The sequence below is a fragment of the Varroa destructor genome, unplaced genomic scaffold (assembly GCF_002443255.2).
Source record: "Varroa destructor unplaced genomic scaffold, Vdes_3.0 BEIS01000001.1, whole genome shotgun sequence".
Lineage (NCBI taxonomy): Eukaryota > Metazoa > Arthropoda > Arachnida > Mesostigmata > Varroidae > Varroa > Varroa destructor.
The window spans coordinates 33,490,644-33,510,152 of NW_019211454.1; the positions used below are offsets into that span (position 1 = coordinate 33,490,644).

The 19,509-nt window shown below is 40.5% G+C and overlaps 1 protein-coding gene and 1 long non-coding RNA gene across 4 annotated transcripts in view; one reads left to right on the forward strand and one right to left on the reverse strand.

The window, feature by feature from the left end:
- Nucleotides 1-1,985, forward strand: part of LOC111242956 (uncharacterized) — a 31,189-nt gene extending 29,204 nt beyond the window's left edge. The window contains exon 6 of the long non-coding RNA XR_015328437.1: nt 1,852-1,985. This is a non-coding gene — a long non-coding RNA (uncharacterized LOC111242956). The remainder of the gene's footprint in view (nt 1-1,851) is intronic.
- On the reverse strand, nt 1,022-17,741 carry LOC111242942 (insulin-degrading enzyme-like). 3 transcript variants are annotated; one of them, XM_086989714.1, is made up of 8 exons: nt 17,160-17,699; nt 10,337-13,083; nt 4,080-4,355; nt 3,720-3,790; nt 3,408-3,514; nt 3,105-3,240; nt 1,792-1,975; nt 1,022-1,265 (listed from the first exon to the last, which is right to left on the reverse strand). In XM_086989714.1, exons 2-7 carry the CDS (start codon nt 12,621-12,623, stop codon nt 1,829-1,831), a joined length of 3,024 nt encoding a protein of 1,007 aa, XP_086845840.1. In that variant the 5' UTR covers nt 12,624-13,083; nt 17,160-17,699; the 3' UTR covers nt 1,022-1,265; nt 1,792-1,828. The 3 variants fall into 3 exon arrangements, with proteins under 3 accessions (XP_086845840.1, XP_086845878.1, XP_086845937.1); XM_086989752.1 differs by lacking the exon at nt 1,022-1,265 and having other exon boundaries at nt 1,855-1,975; nt 3,013-3,240; nt 17,160-17,728; XM_086989811.1 differs by lacking the exons at nt 1,022-1,265; nt 1,792-1,975; nt 3,105-3,240; nt 3,720-3,790 and having other exon boundaries at nt 3,513-3,645; nt 17,160-17,741.
- Nucleotides 17,742-19,509: the final 1,768 nt, after the last annotated feature.

Below are 19,509 nucleotides of genomic sequence, written 5' to 3' on the forward strand. Positions count from 1 at the left end.
TGCCTACCTACGTAATTTAAGTCGCACACACCCACTCGGGCGAAGCCGACTTTTATTAGACATATTATTTATATTCTGTGGAAATGGAGTCAATGACTTACAGTTTTGCACGAATTTTAGTAGTCACGTTCGTAGAATTGTTTGCGTGAATGATCTTATTATAAGGGCTGCATATCGTCTATCCTTTTTTGAAGCGGACTCCTTACGGCTCGTCATAACATAATCAGTGCAATCGTTTGAGGCACTCCTTAATCCAACAACATATGGATTCATTTTGCAACATCAACGAGCGTGTCAGTCTTTTCCTTACATTGCTCGCCACCCGATCTGTAGAGCTTAAGCGTTTAGTTTCATTGATTATGGATGTAGAATTCAAACTTTACCAACTTAGCTGTGTCTTTTGCTAGGGTGGAACCCTCGAAAGTAATATCTGTTTATATATATATATATATATATATATATATATATATATATATATATATATATATATATACTCTATCGAAGAATGGAGAAAGTCTTGTTTTGAAGTCAGTTATTTACATTTGATTTATGTGAGATTAATCGAGACATACTAGTTTCTGCTAGGGATTATACAAACGTTTGCCGCCAAATGCACACAAGTCAAATAATTTTTAATAATATTTGTGGCAATTTGGCAATTCAGTTGCTGAATTTCCGCAGCACCTCCATAACCGGGTAAGTGCAAAAACACAAAGACAACAATTTTGATTCAAATCCTTTTCAGTAAATAAACAACGATGAAGACTGATACTGAGTTAGACCTGAGCCATCTACGATAGGCTTCTGCATTGAACGAGCCTTTGAATAAAATGGTATTTCTTTGCAGATCAGGATGGACAAAATTTGGCAGTTTAAGCTGTCAACTCGTTGATGTTATATGACTGCAAAGGTTAGGCTATGAGATAATGGGGCATAATAAAGGAATCTGACAACGTTTAGTTTATATAATGATGCTAGTGATATCGAACATGAAGAAAAGTATGTAACGTCCAGCTACCTTAATAATAACATGTTTTTTGTTGTTAATACGAAATGTACGGGTCGTTTTACTTTTATTTTCAACCAGTTGATGATACTCAAATCGAGATGCGGGAAAGCTCCTCTAGGTTTGTGCTCACACGTCGTGATGAACAAATGGTAAATGGAATGATGCGATATAGTTGAGTAATGAGTACCGCCAATAAACATTTGGTTCCTCCGTCTTTACGTATATGTTACGCGCCATAACACACTTCCTTGATTCACTTTACAAATGAAAAACAAAAGAAGATACCTTGCACACGGCCATCCGCCCAAAATCCTTAAACAATTGGTGAGAAGCAGATTTTTGTGTTCGTAGCAATGCATATGTATGTATATATGTATGTACGTATGTATGTATATATGTATGTATATAAGCGAATGTGATTTTTGTGCTTGTGAGCATTAATATGACCTGCCGAGAAATTTACAGTAATAGATAATTAACTGGTTGATTTTTTGTTGCTTACGTCTAAGTCGTAATAACATCATGTTATAATTACCTTGAGTCGTTTCATATAAATGCTCATTAGGTATACTATTACAAGCACACGCACGCCCCCCAATGAAGTCATGTACAAATCTATAATGTTAGAAATAGAAACAAATTTAAGTAGTGCCTTTTTTTTGAACATTTGCTACTTTACGGTGTTTTTCTTTTTTCGTTATTCAACATAATATATATATATATATATGATTTCATTTTACCCAGCACCCCAGAATCAGCCCACCACTTTGATTGCAACCAACCTATATGAACTCGGTATTTGTTTCTTATTTTGGCATTCTACCGGCATCTGCTTTTTACAGGTGGTAGAAGCTTGAGCTTGTTTTGGAACTGCGCGATGTCAGAGAATTTTTCCTTAGGGTCGCGGGGAAAGCCTTGTCCGATTTGTGTATCACCGGCATCTTTCTCGATGATTGTGACGATCACCTGAAAGACAGTTTTTTTTTTGTATTGCATTACATGAAAAGTTACCTAAAATTATTATTGAATTGTTATTTAACCGATTTTTTGAGATTGTATGACCTCAGCATTTGTGCTTTTCATATCAGTTCTCTCGTACAGACGAAACTGCTAGAGACTGATCAGTCAGAAATCACGCATGGAAGGTTTTATTAATCTATTGTAGTAATACCTTTTTTAGATAAAAATTTCTGACTGAATTGTATATATCGACCCATTTCTGTGCAGTTGGAGTCGACAGGTTCAGCCACTTATTGTGATTCCCTTTCAGCTAGGGGTCATTCATAGTAGTACTGACTCTCGTTTTCAAGTTGTTGTTTTCTGCTAAATCTGTATGGGTGAGAAACGTTTTTATCTGCTCTGGTTTGTCCGAGTTACAAAATTTTACGCCGATCTAGAACGCTTAAATATCATGAGTTTCAGCATATCATAATATATGAACACCTTGTAGGATAGGAGAAACCGTAGAGGGTGCATAAACTGTTTAATGAGCGAAAAACGACAAACTGATTTTAAAAAGCGGTTTTTAAGGAAAATTACATAATGCACTGAAAAGGCTCATTCGTTAACTTTACATACAGTTTTTGCATCAGAAAAGATGGAAATTGTACATTCACTTCAAAAACAAATCCGAGATTAAACTTTGTAATCACGATAAAAGCTCGTTTATAACATAAACGTTCGATGTGATTTGGTCTAAACAATGTGACAAAACTATGAAAATACTGCGTAACATTTATTTTATGTTTGTATAAATAAAATTACTTGTACATCATATGGTGTTCATCAAAAACGCTTAATGTATCATTCTCTCACATAGTAGACGGTCTAGGATCACAACAACGTTCAATTTATAGATAGAAAAAGACGGGTTGGCAGTTGATACAGAATTCTATCTCTGACTCGAACTTATCCTTGTCCTTTCTACTCGAATTCATAACTTGCGCACCAAATAGGATAGGAATAACTAGGGTATTGGTGTGCTAATCAATAAATGGCACTACCGCACTGTAGTCTTCTACGATAGCCGAAATAGCCGTCGTACACGAACAAATGCACGTATTCGTATCCATCTGGGGACCACTAATAACACTACCTTCCAGGTTTGGTCGTCGTTACAGTAGGTCTGATGGAACTGTTTAACGTCATCGACCGTTAATTTGCTTAAGATGGCCGCATATCTTGCTTCTCTGGTGTAGTCACAATTACAGTCCAGCAACTCGGATCCTAACCTGAAATTAGTCATAAAACAATACTTGAATTAGAAGTTTAACAAACAAATTTAGTTTTGTGGCGGCGGAAATACTAATCGAATGCAATTGAGGATACCTTTAGGAAGCATGCGTTCATTCGATGAATCAATGCATTAATGTTTTCACTCTCGTTAATGCGATATTACCTTTCAACCTTCTTGACTGGTTTGAGGCGTTTTTTCAACAGTACAGCAGAGCGATGTTGATTAAACTGCTCTTCGGTTAGATCGTTGATGTACTGACGAAGATAAACCTGAATGCAATAACAAGACACCTTGTTGACGATAGATTGCTAGAACCTGCGAAAGATGATTGTATTCGTTTTGCTCATCGATTGGGGTCGATTCTTCTCAGTTACTAAACGTGGTCTTCTTATCAAAACACCTAGGAGTTTAGGAAAATTCAATGGACCACGTAAAAGTGATTTAATTTGTATGAATAGGTCTGAGTAAACTTACCCTCATAAAGTGGAAAATACGATTCATCACGTAATTGGTATTATTCTTTGTCTCCACGTACGTCATTAGACCTAGGTTCAGCGAAAAAACGAGAATTTGAATAAATGAAGCTTGCGAACAGTGCGACCGCTCTAACAATGACTTCACTAGACGAAATATGATGGGTCCTACACTGTATCGTACGGTTAGAACGAAAGAGGTAAAACGGTCGTAATAATAGCTCTCAGCCATTCTAATATGCTCCTCTACAAACGATCTATTAACATTATAGAATTAGCACTATAGTTCTTCCAACTGTTTCATTAGTGGTTGAAATTATACTCATTATTGATTGATTGAGATCATACAGTTTCTACTAACCGTGGGAGCGTGAATCCACAACAGAAATGACGCCTGCGCCATAACCAAGTTGTTCTTTCGTCCGTAAAATATTGAACGCTTCGGGGCTAGCAATATGAACGAGCAATTCGCGAAGCATAACCTCTTTGTCCGACGAAATGACTCCGACTTCATGATATGTCGTAACCGACCGCTGCGATTGGCCCTCGTCATAGCCAACGTAATGGAACAGGCTTCCCGGCGGCAAGCCATACTTGCGGGGAAGATCGTCACAGCTAGCCAGGTACGATGAGTTGGCTGTAATGGTAGTCGGAAAAAGGCTAATTTTACTCATCATCGCCGAGGATGCTAGTCCTCGAGAATGATTTCCTACCACTGAGGTGAACCTGGCAAAAAGCTGTCATTCTCGTCGACGGCTTACTCTTCGTCGCACTAGCAAACTTCAGAGGACACCCTTATGCATCTAGATTAATTAAGAAAAAAAAAAAAGATCAATATTGATGAGCATAGCTTATCCGGTCGATGGCCAACTTCGCCCTATCAATGGTGCCCTTAATGTGAACTTGCCCTTGTGTCGCTATCTCGCACCAATCTAGGCAGAACTTATTTTTTTTTACTAGTCATTTGGAAAGAGTATCTGAGAAGACTATTTGTTCGGGATCAGTTTTTCGACATGAAAAAACCCGCAAGAACTCCACCTTGCGTGCAACCATTTAAAGTCCGAATACGTTTTTAGTTATATAAATATACGTATGCAAATAAATGTGATTTGTACACGATGTTAAAAACTTTTCCACATTCACAGATTCGTATAAACATCAAGCCTAAGTATCCACTATGAATATCCTATGTATTATTTGGTAGAAGAAGAAGAAGAGGTGCCTTCTGCGATTCCTAAAAAACGGATGTTTTCCATTTAGAAAATTCAATTCGGCTATAGGCACAGCTGATGATAGGCGGCGCAATAGTTCTCCAGGAGCCTGTTTGTTGCATATCCATGTTTGAAGTTTTACGTCCTATATCGATGTTAGACGCTCCGTCGGACGGCTGCATCTACCGCAGGTAAACGTATGCCAGGACGAAGTTTAACCCTATCCTTGTCTAAAACGTATTATCTTACTAAGAGTCCTTTGGCTTGAATATTTGTTCTATTTTTGAATGCACAATAATATGCTATTCAATGATCAGTTAAACGGTTCATGACTACGAAGTGGAAGCTTCCCGTAAATTTCGAATGAAGGCTTAACAATAGACCTAATTTGTCTAGGTCATACAAATAATTGTATTGCTTTTGGGACACACAGAGGTAATGGCAGTTGTCAATATGACTTCGCTTTTCCTTATACAACAAGAGCTCAGAAGTGGACATCGGTAAACCTCAAAATGCTGCTTGCTTTATTATTATATTGCTATTACATCTAGTTCTATCACGCAAACTCTCCATTGTGTGCATTTTTGAGGTTCGGATTATGGGTTGTCAAAACCGTTGCATCATAGGCGACTCGTTTTTGTACAGATTTGAAACAGATTATTTACAGTACAGCCTCAAACCTATCTTCTACGGTTAATATTAATTACAATGGCTATAGCAAACGAGCGGCGAGAGTCACTCGGTCTTGATATGAAGACCTGAAGACTTCTGAAAACAGATAACGGCCATATTCGAACGGTATTTTTATAAAGACAGCAGCGTTGATTTTGAAATAAGCACACATCAAAAAAGCTCGGCATTTTTGAGACTGATGTGGACCAAAAGCTTGGTGCAAATTCCAGTTACCGGATCTGTGGTCGGTCAGGTTTCAGAAGATAGGCCTATGTGGTTCAGATATGCGTTTTGCATTCGTATCGACTGCTTGTTTACCTATAAAGATAAAAAAAGTTATTTTAATTCTTTGCCAGCCCCCAAATCTACACTAAGTTAAATCGCACTCTCAGAGCCATTCTATCTTAGCCATGTATGAAACAAGAACGTACCGTTTGGAGTGTTATGTTTCTAGCTTTGTCAAACAATGGCATTTTTGGTCTAGGTAACTCACGCTTAGTGCATTTGAGTCTATCCTGTGGAGTTAAAAATTTAGTTATCTTGCATAGGGTTTCTTCCTCGAAACTAACTGAATTGTTACAGGTTCCTTCAGGGCCTGGAGTGACGGAACTTTCTTCTGTTGCTATCAACGGTAGTATTAACTAACCGTTAACTCATATAGACCACCGTCCTCAGTTCAGTAACAGTATAATAAGGCAAAAAGGTGCAGCATGAAATTGATCCATTGGGAACCTAGGGACATTTACGAGCATCCAGAGTGTACTTCGATTTAGGCTAGTAATGTCTACAGTTTATTAGTGGTCTAGCATTTCTGATATCGGCTACGTTCGCGCTGCTCTAGCCACGAGAGGATCTTTTAGTCTTGTTGTACAGATGCTACAATACATCGTCGTCTTTGTGTCACATCTAATATGATCCATTAGTTCTGTTAACTCAAAATCAAAAAATAGCTTACCACTAATATTAAAAACAAATAGCATTAGTTTGAAGGCCCTCATCGGTAACAGCTGGACTTACCTTTCGAGGTACAAGGCTTTCTTACGCTAATGGAAGCACCGAACGACGAGTCAAGTCGCCCAGTTTACGAGACCCAGTTTCCAGACGACAATCAGTCTCCCAAACCGTGCATTTACCGCACTATCGTTGGGGTAATTCAAATCGTAGTTAAGTATAAAATATTTCTAAAAGGGCTCTGATGGACATCCGACGTGATTATAGGCCTTAGACAAGTGCATGACAGTGGGATAAATTTCATCATATCGATACTCATCGTCATTTTTATGTCTGTATACAGAACGCCATTAGATCGCCGTACTCGATCTAAAATTCCATCTGCAATTGTTGGAAAATAAGGCCTCTAGCTTTACCGGCAGACGTCTAAGCAAGGTCTGAACGTATGTCGTTATCACAACCCGAACTATTGCGTCCTGATAAACCTTGGCATGTATCAAATCATCAACTGTTGCTAAGATGCTACATGTTGAAAGAATTTAGAAAAAAAACTATTATAGAATATGATATCAGCTTGTTCGCTTTGTTGTGCGGTCGTACCGCGTTTAAATTCTAAGCATAAAGGCACGGAGGTAAGCTAGATTTGAATCTGGGCGTGGGATTAACTTCGATTCTCCAGTAAAAATCCTATTAACAACGTAAAAGGCAATAAATAAATACAGTCATAATCGTTTCTCCTACTGAGTTTCACCAGATCGTTTCAGCTTGTTACCCCAGTAAGGCCTTCAGGTTCTATAAATGAGTAATGCCGGAAACTTCCGTCAGGACACAGAAACAGCTAGTGAGTGAACTATAGAAGAAGTACCAGTCTAAGAATAAGGCGGTTTTCAAGTATCTACCGTTAATATCCTGAAGCTAATAATCTGAAGTACTGATTTCCCGAACTACAAGAAGTATCTGACTCTTTTCGCAGCTAGCTACCGACTCTTTCGACATAGACAACATTATTATGTTCCTATTTATTAGAGTTCCTGCGTGGACCATTTATAAAGGTAGATCGCAAAGGACACGATGTTAAGCAAATTCAAAATCGCACATCGCTGATCAAATGGTCGACCATCGAAAAATAATAAACCTGTCTAATATATATTATATATAGGTTAAGAAGCCAATTCGTATCTGTAGCATTAGATACATCAGGCTAATTATTTAGAAAAAAAAAAGTTCTTCATTTACCGAGTTGCAATTATGATGTATAAATCCTCTACTATGAAGTACAATCGTCCGGTCCTTGATAATTTTCGTGAGCAGGACCTGTGCCAGAGCTTTTTTCACTTCGCGCCTTAAAGCTAGCGGCTATTCGAAACCCTTATGGAGTATGTCTTGCGTAGACTTTAAATCATGGTAATCCAATATAAAAAATATAATGCTACAAGCTAAACATCATCCCAAAAATTGCTGAGCTCTAATTGGAAACTCATTCTCAAAAGACCATTTCTATTGACAGCCTATACTTCGATATATTCCGCTATATTCTTAATGGTTCTGTCCCATTAGTTGGCCTCCATGGGGTTGACGTCGGGAATGAATTCGCGACTTTAGAACGGGTTTAAGTATGGCTGGAGGGTATACGTTGGGTGTGTTTTTGAACTCGCAACCACTGCCATCTAAGGCAGATAAATTGCAGTGCAATTTTCAAGGTCATCGAACACAGTTTCTTAATGTTATTATAATTTTTCTAATCGTTATCCTTCCAAAGCTAATATCATCGATGTATCCGATGTATATGAGAGATGTATGAAAAGATTACATTATCTTTAATGTAAGACCGTATCCCCACTAAGATCTCCAGAAGAATCGAAAAGCAGAAATCGAAACCGAAATCCGTACGCGAATTTCGCTCCGTAGATCTGTGTTGGTAGCACAAACCTCAAACGTTAACCATCAAAATTATTTAATACTATAAAAAGCTGTATTTATTTGAGGCCTAAAAATTTTTTTGCTCATTTTCACTCTATAACTTCTACGTTAGCCTTCAGCTATACGTCTTCGAAGAGTCGCATGCCTTCAGTTCTAATAGTTCGGTTAATTCGTAAATAGCTTAGTATTTAGGTAAGGTCTCGTGGATTCATCAATGAATGTATAAGTAAATAAATTAGGATTTCCAATGTGCGGCAATTGTTTGCATACGTATAGCATGCAATGTCGTCTATATTGCTTAAATCACGGGATCACGTTTTTTCTAAACTATTCTTGATTTAGTTAGCTCCATCTATCGTACGTATTCTCTAAAGGTTTATTAGATCGAACTGATTCAGACAAGTATAGAAAATAAACCAACAGGATAAATTAATTTCTCTGTCAAAGCTTAGTTATGGAGTGCAGACTTCTCTTAAAACTACTATTTAGGCTGGTAGTGTAGTAGAATAAGCTTGTGCTGCTTCCCATTGATCTTGGACTACTCTTCGCTGAAAAAAATTTCAAACAGAGCTTAGAAAATAAAAAGTTCGGAGGCATCATCTGTTTAGGTCACAATTAGCCTTCTGGGTACGATGTTTGTATTGGCGCCTGGTAAATGCCACTCTACGTCGTAGGCTATAATGGTGTTCGTTGGAGTTTCGTACAGCAGTCATTCCTTTGGGATAATATGGAAACGTGAAAAAAAGTTACGGGGAATTTAAAGCTGATTGGACCTAACAACGGATTCTGAATTTTAGCGGGAGCAAAACGACAGCAGCAACGTTAACGTCGCATAGACTACGATCCACCTTTTCTCACGAGGCAAATTCTGGCCGAAAGACATTTCGCTGTTCATTGTTACTTTAGCATGCTTTCCGAACTTCAGTTAGTCCGCTCTTTGTGTAGATTTGTGGGAAACACTTTTTTTTTTACTAAGCAAAAACAAATTCTAGGCTCATAGTCAAATTTCTTGTATAGCATTGCTTCGAAAAAAGCTAACGTATCAGCGCATGTTCTGCGAAGATATTGTTCTTTTAATATAATGGTCAGTGACAGATTGTGATTCTCCTAAACTGACCGACGATCAATTTCCTCCCAATAAACAATATGAAACCCATCCTATTGATGTCCTCGCAATTGGCAAACTATATAATTAACGCAGTTATTATATATGCAGCAATAGTGTGACTCATTTAACAGAAACGAAGCAAGCAATGTAAAATTACTAAAGTTTTCTAAAAAGTCTTCAACATAAACCGACAAAAGTCAGACTTCTTTACAGTTACCCGTTGCCCTGTTTCCTGATGACTTACGGAGATTTCTGAGTTCTCGTAGGCAGTCGCTCATATGAAACAGAAACGTTCTATCTCTAGTACTGCATTTGGAATTTAAACGTACACCTTAGAATTCGATTACTCGGACCTTAGAAAAATGCAACGTTTCAACCAATGCGCCTTCTTCGCACGCACGAAACTTTGACAAAATACTTCACAGAACATCGTTTCAGCCGTTTCTGATCTGAGCGTACTTTTTTTATAAAGTCGCACTTCATTTGGAAACGTATATTATCGGAACCTAGCTTTCTAACATGAAACCCTTAGAGAGGCCAATGCCAAGCCCGAAAATGTTATAATTTTATTATGTTGCTCTATGAGACAAGGGAACGTCATTTTTTTGCTTGAATATGTTTTAATTCGATCTCATCACTTCGTCCAAGATTAATTTTGGCCAAATAAATATACGTGGTATCTGAAAATATTTCACAGAAATATAGAGAACTTGGAACAGATCTGCTGATAGGTCAGACGGTGAACAAAGAACTTACCGATAGTGGGAACAATCTTCGTAAACATTTCCTCTGCTACTGATTTCTCTATGTTTCCAGAGACAAACACTTTCACTAGTTCGGGTTTTCGAATTATCGATAGAACTTGGCGAATTTCGTTGATAGTTACATTTTCCAATGTTTTGATTTTGTCCTGCCGCGAAGTGAGGTTGGTTTTTAGGAGTAGACGTTCCTGGATGTTGCAATGCTCAACTGTAGAATACAGTTCGGGTTCCATCAGAGAAATTCGATAAACGTCTTTAATCATTCTTAGGGTTTCAGCATCAACGTTAAACTCCTGGAAATGTTGGAAGACCAGGTCGACTACTCTTGGCAGGATAGCGCTATACGCATTAAAACCAAACATTAGCGACCCATAGTTGCCAAAGGAGCCACGTGATTTGAGGGACGATCGTACGTTAAGACCTGTATTCTTTGCCATGTAAAGTTGGTCGCTAAGAGACCGTCGAAACACCCTCAGGATCAACTCTGTCGCTACTCCGTTTGTCGAATCGGGTCCGTCGATATGAGTCTTCCAGTATACTGTCACGTCGGTTTTTGGGACTCCAAAATTTGTCTGTAGCAGCCACAGTCGGGACGTCGTATAATTTGCTACTAGTACTGGTTCTTTAATGTACTTCGAGTCCGTGCGAACCACTGTCACATTTCGTGGTATCCATGTATTTCTTAATGGAAGCGAGAAATCCGACCGGGCAGCCTTCCAGTGTGCTACCTGCTTCTCAGTAATGTTTTTCACCGTGTAGTGCACCTGATAGAACTTCTCAATACGGTCTGTCATATTGGCGAAGATTTGTGAAACCGCAAAGATTCGAGTATTTGTTGGCACAAGCTGTCGAAGCATGTACTGAAGGAAGGCAAAATCAAAGGCACCTAATAATCGCGAACCTGATATTACGTGGTCTATATCGTACATCATTCGATTTTCAACCAAATCCAATATATATACATAATCCCGCCGTGTTTTCCTTATCTCTTTGGCACTAAAGTATTTGAATTCCAATTCCTCAACATCACGCAAATCTTCAAAAATCTCCAGAAATTCATCTTCTCGACGTTGACGAAGGAAGTTTAGGTACGCAAATGTCATTTCCACAATGTCGGCTCGATGATCGAGGCCGACCTTCGTTAGATGGAACTCGATCGATAACGTCGTACTTCCGACGTAATTTTCATCGTAGATCGATATTGTCGATGTCCATAACTTGTCCTTGATCTTCTTGACAAGGCCGCCTTCATGCTCGCTGCGGAGAATCGTCTTTAGTAAAGATGTCTCACGGGCTGTAGTGATATTGGGTAGCGAAAATCGTATATATAAATCATTGACATCCCGTGCTGGAACTACAAAGATTTCTTTGCCACTAGTTTGAAGGTAAGGGTCAGGCCAGACCTTTTGAACGACTCCAGTATTCCGCACATCGTAGAAATTCTTAACCGCTAACTTCTTGAGAGTGTCCACATCAAACGGGCCACGCACACCAAGCGCCATTAAGTTAGACGAATAGTAGTACCTATAGAATTTATCCATTTCAACGTGTAGTGGCGATTTCAATATTTCTACACCCTGCATCATATTATGGGATGAGCCACAATCAAACATTTGCTGCGGATGACCGGGGTCTGATGTCTCGCTATCTACAGCTTCCACGCGGCGACCATCTTGATTCATTAATCGCTTGTACTCACTGTCGACATTTTGTAATTCACTCGTAACCGTTTCGGGCATAACTAGAGGCTCCTTCATCATCCAGCCGAACATATTTATAGCGGTCTCTAAGTGATCTGGATCGATGCTGAAAAAGTAGCATGTCCTTTCCTTGCCCGTCCGAGCGTTAAGGGTCCCGCCATTGCTCTGAATATGGCTGATGAAATCGCCTTTTCCAGGATACTTTTTATTCCCTAAAAATAGCACGTGCTCGGTGAAATGCGCCAGGCCCTGAAGTTCTTTGGGGTCGGACCATGACCCAACTCGAACGCAGAGCGCGACCTCGGCATCCTCTAGCGTTAAATCAGAGGCGATCACTACATCCATTTGGTTTCGCAGCCGTAGACTAACATAGTCCGCCTTATCGACGATAGGCTTATGTGTGATCTCCTCATTTGATGCGACATGCAGCTCGTAATCGGTCGGCTGCACGGACAGTATAAGCACGAAGATCAGGACGGCGGAGGCGAAAAGCAGTATGCCACCCGCGACCCTCGAGCTCGTTTGTCCTGGCAGCTTATCGCAGCCAGGGCAATTGCAGTCAGCCGACGACGAGCACGGCATCTCCCGGAGGCTCGACGAGCGCTCTCCAATCGAAGATCCCTCTCGAATGATCTCTTCCACCTTCTTCTTCTTTCGTCCGGCGCCTTCTTTCTCTGTTCGCCGGCTCGACCATCGCCGCTTTCCATGAACGTCCGCAATCGCCAGCCGCTGCCATTAGCCACCACTGATGCCCGGTACCGCTGGCTACCGTTACTACTTCCACCATCGGCGTCAGCGTTACCGACGCAGTCCGCCTACTAGGCAAACAGCGTGAGCCCACGCTGTCCATTTGTCTTTGCGAGATGACGGTAGAAGGAGTTCTCCACCATTGTCCCGCTCGTTTCCTATTAGACAGACATGCTTATCTTTTAGCAACTCGATGGCGATTAAGGCGTCTTACGTACACCCTCCCTCAATCACGTTATCGTCGCATGCACGGATGCAGAAGCCAGCAAGAGGAATTGAGCCGTGGACATATCATCTGCGAAATTAATAAGCAATATCGTATTGAAGCTCTGATTTGAGCTACTGAAGGGATTCTATTCAGTTCATCCTAATGGACCGTTCATCTAAGGCTGGAGGCTGCTTTCTCTAACAAAAATACAAAAAAAATAAGTTTTTTTTGTTATTATTATTGACAAATACGCTCTTAAACTGTATCTGGCAAAGGACATTTCGCACATTGTGATGAATATGAACTTCAAGCTTTGACTAAAACATTAATTCCTAGTCCTGGAGGTGGCCCGCGTCTGAAGCGTCACTACGTAACATATTCTAGGAGTTAAATTTTAAGAGGTATCTTGTCAGGATAAATACTTGAAAACAAATACAGCGCTAACTATTTTCCTGCTAGCTTAGTCGTTCGTAATGCCAGCCTCATTAAAACTAATCAACAACGTTGTAAACGTCCAAATTAGTATATAGAACGTGAACCTTGTAATTAAGTGGATAATAATTGGCCACACTTTGGCCTTAATTATTACTTGACCAATGCTTGTCTAGATCCTGCTCCAGGTTTGACTCAGTCTATTTGGTAAATTAACAAAAAAACCGTGCTATGATCATACTTGATAAACAAGGCTAATTTGATCTCCGTTACAGGCAATAAAACACATCCAAGAAAACAATTTTTTGTCTGGCACCTGCCTAATTATTTCGTATAGAAAGCAATGGAGTTTAATCACCTAATTTTTTAGCATCGTTTCTAATTCGCCTTTTCCGCTTTCTAATTAATCTCAACAAAAAAGATGCTAGCAATTGTCTACGCTTTATCTAAAACTGCCAATTAATTGAGTCTCCCATAAAAGGGAAGGGTCGTGCTTGTCGATTCAGTAACCTCAACAGAAGCTGCCCTAGAATCAAAATATTCCGATTTTGTCTTATGATTAATTGTGGGTTGTTTGCATCGAAGTCATGATAATGGCACAGGCTTGTTTTGCTATTACTTCACCAACAAATTACTGTTCCTGCTTATGCCAGTATTTGGGCATTTAGAATGCGGCTTCATGCTGTGCCGGAAAATTTGTCGCCTGTAGCCGTAATCACAACTCGTTCTTAGAGGTCAAGTATTCCCTATCTAGCTTTATTAAAAAGCCGACTTTTTCGCACAAACCCATCTAAGCCCACCTTGTGCGATATGGGTCTCTTCAATCGGTATTGTTTTAAAAATCAATGAACTGCTGTGAGCTCCTTCAAGACGGCTTCAAGAAGACCTGATAACCAGTATTCTCAACGACTTTCTATATTGTCTTCTACGGTAGTATTTAAATATAAAGGCAGTTGTTTAGCGGATGGTGAGAAAGGTTTAGCCAGTGATCCTTTTGCTATTTCCTTAGCGCTTAAGGATGGCGCTGAGGAGCAACTCGTCCTCCTTCCAAGAAACAATCACAGATGAAAGCACGCCAGCAGTTTCCTCTTGCATTGGTCACTCAAATACAGTAGCGGTGCGTGGTGCTTAGGACAGGGACCAGATAGCAGATGGCGTGTACTTGAGTGAGGGCAGTTTTTCTTTGATACGTTTGATCCCTCGGACACGATAGCGTTGCCCATGTATCACTGAGTAAGCGTACTGGATAGCTCGTAGCTACAATGGCACTAACGGCGACATAAGCGCCGTTGCAGGGCTTCAAAGAAGAACAGATTTAAAAGATCCAGCCGATTTTCTTTTTTTCTTATGGCTCCTTGCTGTCTACGTCTAGTAAATATATCTCCGCTCTTCTTTGCTTGTTCCCATGTTCCAGGGGATTTAGTTAACTAGATATTACTTTCAACCATTTACTATAAACCTCTGCCTACGCACAGCTTTGTAGAAACCACGTTTTGTGAAAACTGTCGCATAAATTTATGTCTATTTTTTTTTCGTACGCTTCGTTATAAATGTGCCCAGTTAACCTCTAAAGGGCTGTGATTAACGATATGAGATTACGTACTGTTAGTTGAATTGAAAGGGGTTTTTCCAATTATCAGGATCATCACATGTTTTCTACTGCGCGTGAAAAACTTGCCAGTTCTATCGTCGTAATCAGTCCTCTGCCCAATTTTTCAGGGCTGATGGTACAGCCAAGTTCTTCCTAAAAATCTCCAAGCCAACGATCTCGCTAAGGACAACCTGCAGGAAATTGTAGATCAGGTAAACAAAACGGATTTATCGTGCGATCCAATGATCACATGCTTCACTTATTGGGACAATAGATGGGAAACCAACTACACTGGTTATATATAACACTTGAACAGAATACGGCAAGCACAGGGTGACAATACACTAACAAAGCCATTCTCAGAGGCTTATTAAGATGTACTAGCTCGATATGGCCGACGGCGAGTCAATATCAACTAGCGACCAAGCGAAATTCACTTCCAAACCATGCGACGTTGTATGGTTGCTGGTGTACGTGGTACTCAATCCGCGTTAGTGAAGCATTGATACATCTATGAATCATGCTGCGTCAACAGGCTTCTATCCCATTAGTGAGATATGCTGCTCACTGGGTTGATAAACGGGACCCGAGCGCCCGTATGAATGGCCGCCTCAAACCTGGTTGTGGCTATATAACGATTGCAGCTCCCCGTCCCATCGTTCATTCATCAGCTTCACGAAGAGCTGTAGACTCCGAATGATCAGTCCCGTGTCGGCTACGTCGTGTTGCGCGGTTTAATGACCGTTACTTAAATGGCACGAGGTGTCTCAGCGCGTTTCTTTCGGCCTACCCGTCACCATTGACGTGGGTCACGAAGAACGAAACTTCGTCAGTTTAATAATAGAAGTAAACAACGAGTAAGATTTGAAGATGGGCGTTCGGGTCTTCACAGCGCTAATGCAGTGCTAGTGCACGAATATATTCAAAACACAAGAATCGACAAGGCGAATTTTGTCTAATCTGATGACTTACCAATCATGACTGTTCGTTCGTCAGCCACTTTGTTACCCTGAGGTCGTCGCGGTCCCGCCGCTGCTTCTCGAAGGGATATAACTGAGTAGCTATTAAGAGGGAGGTGACAACGGCTTCTGATTGGGATAAGGGCACTTGTTTTAATTACCAGAAACGACAGATGAAAAAGTAGGCTGCCAGACCCCCACTTGGAGCGACCAAAAGATGAACGCTGCTATTAACGTGAAGAACCGGCAAAAAGAAGAGACTGGCTGTACAACAGGTTAGTAGAAAACGTTACGTTACCGGTGCTGCTATGCATGATCTCGACGAGGCAAAAATCAATAAACGCACTATTTAGATGGTAGCATGGGCCTGCCGCAACGCAAACATTTGAGAACTGCGCCTATCGACTTCATCTAGGAAAAATCTATTAAGTGCTAAATATGTCAAAGTTGATGAGGCAACTGTTGGTTCCAATTAGCATTGAACGAAGAACCACATTTTCCTATCCGACAAATGTGGAAATACGGAGCTGGCTGTTTGTCGTTGTCAACAACGGCTGTCTACTGTGAACACGGATAAACTCTCTGGCTGTTTTAATCTTTACCGCGTAACAAGTTCGCGAAGGATCAAGTTGACCAAATCTCAACATACTCAAAAAGCTGGACACGGCTATATTAGTGTTTGATACGGTGATGAATATGAACGGGCTAGTCATTGCTTCTTCTGATTAAATTCGGGATATTTTAATCAATCTTGCTTTCTATAATGAAGCCATTAATATGGGTAACTAAATAAAGCCCTTTGTTATTTCTGTGTATGCTGTACATACGTTGATTTTTTTTAAAGCAAAAGTGACGAAAAATATTACGGGAACAACTGATTTATTTTATAAAATCTTCGACGTGATACAAATCACCATTGACTTGCTGATCAAAGTAAGTAAAGAAGGGCCGTCTAAAGTTACCGCTGAGTTTATGAAGCTTAACAAAGGAAGCTTCCCTGCTCGTTGAATAGAAATGCGCAAAAGAAAGCAGCGCATTGCCAAGCATCACTAGACATTGCCATAACTGTGCACACTTTAAGATGTACATCAAACCGCCATCACACGTAATAAAAACTGTCTCATGAAATTTAAAAATACTACAAATATACATGCAGTCCATACTAATAAATGAAACATTACTCGTGTTCGCTGATTCACTCGCACTGCATAGTCCGCTTCAAGGACCGTGGCATCAACGAAGGCTGGGCAGGGAGGTGGGGGTGGTTGGGGCTCCGCTACTTTAATGGCGTAGTGTCTTTCCATTCGAAGCATTAGCTGTCTCGTGCGTTGCATCCGTATAGCCCAGGTGAGATTTATTGTTTGAGCTGAGGGTTGTAATACTAGCAAATGTCGCGTAGTGGTTCCAGGTAGAGGATACGATGCAATGCTGTTATCCGAGGATCGCCTCGCGTGACAGATAGCGCGCGGGCTAGAGCTAAGGAAACGTGCTTTTAGCGCATCACATCATGTCTCCAACACATAGCCGCCATCGCGTTGCCGACAGCTGTGTCCAATATTCTTTTGTCTGTTGTGATGCTTTGCTCTGCGCGCCAGCATCACCGTCATTGGCTACTCATTGTGTTTGTCATTCGACGTGTAAAGATGACCAACACGTGCGGCCGAGTCCAATGGGGAGACAACGATGATGGCAAGACACAACGAAACGACGGCCGCAGCAGAAAGACGACGTAGCCACAACCAATTACCTCAGGGTGGGCAGGACACTGGGGCATCCGGGCTGCGGGCTATGGCAGCTAGTGCGATCGCCTGCCTGCGAGACGGCTCCGTTGTACCGTCGTTTATTAAGTCGATGCTGGATTTTTCACTCACCGTCACATACACACGACTGACATCGTTTTCTTACTACTAAAAACAGAATAATCAACTAGGCAGGAAGATGGCAAGTGCTACATCTATAGCCTAGGGGACGCCAACAGCCGTCGCTACTTATGCGGCAGAAGAAACATAAGCGGAACACAATGACTGGCCCACGTACGCTGCATCGTATTTGTACTTGTGCGAACCATCAATACAAAAAATGCCATCTCTATTTACGAGGTAATTATTTTTGCTTGTCATCGAGATTAGCTTCGCTAGAAATTGTAGAGAATCCTGCTGGTGAGAAGTGTCTAACTTATTCACTAAAGGATATTGAAAAACGGAAGGCATCAGGGACCCGTTAGTGAAAACACAATAATCCGTCGACGAATTGGAGCATCACATGTTTTATCCAGCTCAGAAGAATCCAAAAGGTAAAATTTAAAGATTATATTTTTATTATAAAGTCGACTCTTTACCGCTTCTAATGTTATTAGTAACCGAGAGCGTTTATTACCATGCGTTTATATAAAGTTACAACATATATATAAAGGTTTATTGTTCATCCGGAGCCATACTGCGGCGCGAAAAACCTGTTACAGCGATACGCCCCGTTTGCAGCCAATGAAGCACAATCAATGAAGTTTTCCCTTGCACATCAAAGCTAACATGACTCTGCTCCTTTTACCGTAGCCGCAAAACCGCATCTGTACAAACATTCAATTTCCATGTTTACAAGGACACCTGACGCAGTACTTTAGATCTCCCACTATTGAAGCTGTAAAGAAAGTTCATCAAATATAGTTCAATAAAAAGACCTGAAACACTGGTAGCGAAGCTAGCACACGACGAAAACCGATGTGCTTCACAAAACGTTACAGATAGATGTTTTTGTTATTCTGTTTATGGCTATCTACTGTGTCGATGAATTTTAGCGTCCTTTTTTTTTTCGTTTTGTTAAGGCTTACAAAGAAATTACACGTTAAAATGTTAAGAACTGTGTTTTGTACGCGCGATCTTAAAGGTCGATCGCCTTCTAATAATGTATGACTATTTATTGAACAATTTAGCCCAAAATCGCATGTAACAAAGCTGTTGCATAATGGCGGTGATTCCGCAGGCGGCTTTGCACGAAGTATCCAGTTCATAATACTTCTTGCTAGAAACGGACTTATCTTTCTACAGCTGTGCTTGAAAATGTCAGTCCAAGGTAGAAAATACCGCTTCATAGATGCTATACGTATGACACCAGGTGCCCTTCATTTTTAGGCCGCGTTGAGATCTTCGATTGCATTATATAACGCCATCGTCTCAAACTTTGCAGACTTTATAGGACCACTGGCCACTGTTATGTGGCATTAGTTGTAAGGTAATAGAATCAAGAAGCAGCTCACCATACATTCCCAAGAAGATAGTGAGAACAGGCTGTTGAGGGTACTTCGTCAGACATATAGCAGTAAGCAACTGTTATTGAATGCTATGTGTTGGAGTCGAGGCAATGGTTAGTCGGTTTCCGAAAGCTGGGTCTCATTAGCAAGTCAAGTGTGTTTCATCTCCGAGCTAAGAACCGAACCCAGAACAGTGTCTCCGTCTAAAATTCTGAAAAACAAGTGCGCCTTGTCTTCAAGGCCAAAAATATTGCTTTTTTAGTTCAGTGAGACTTTAGAATAAA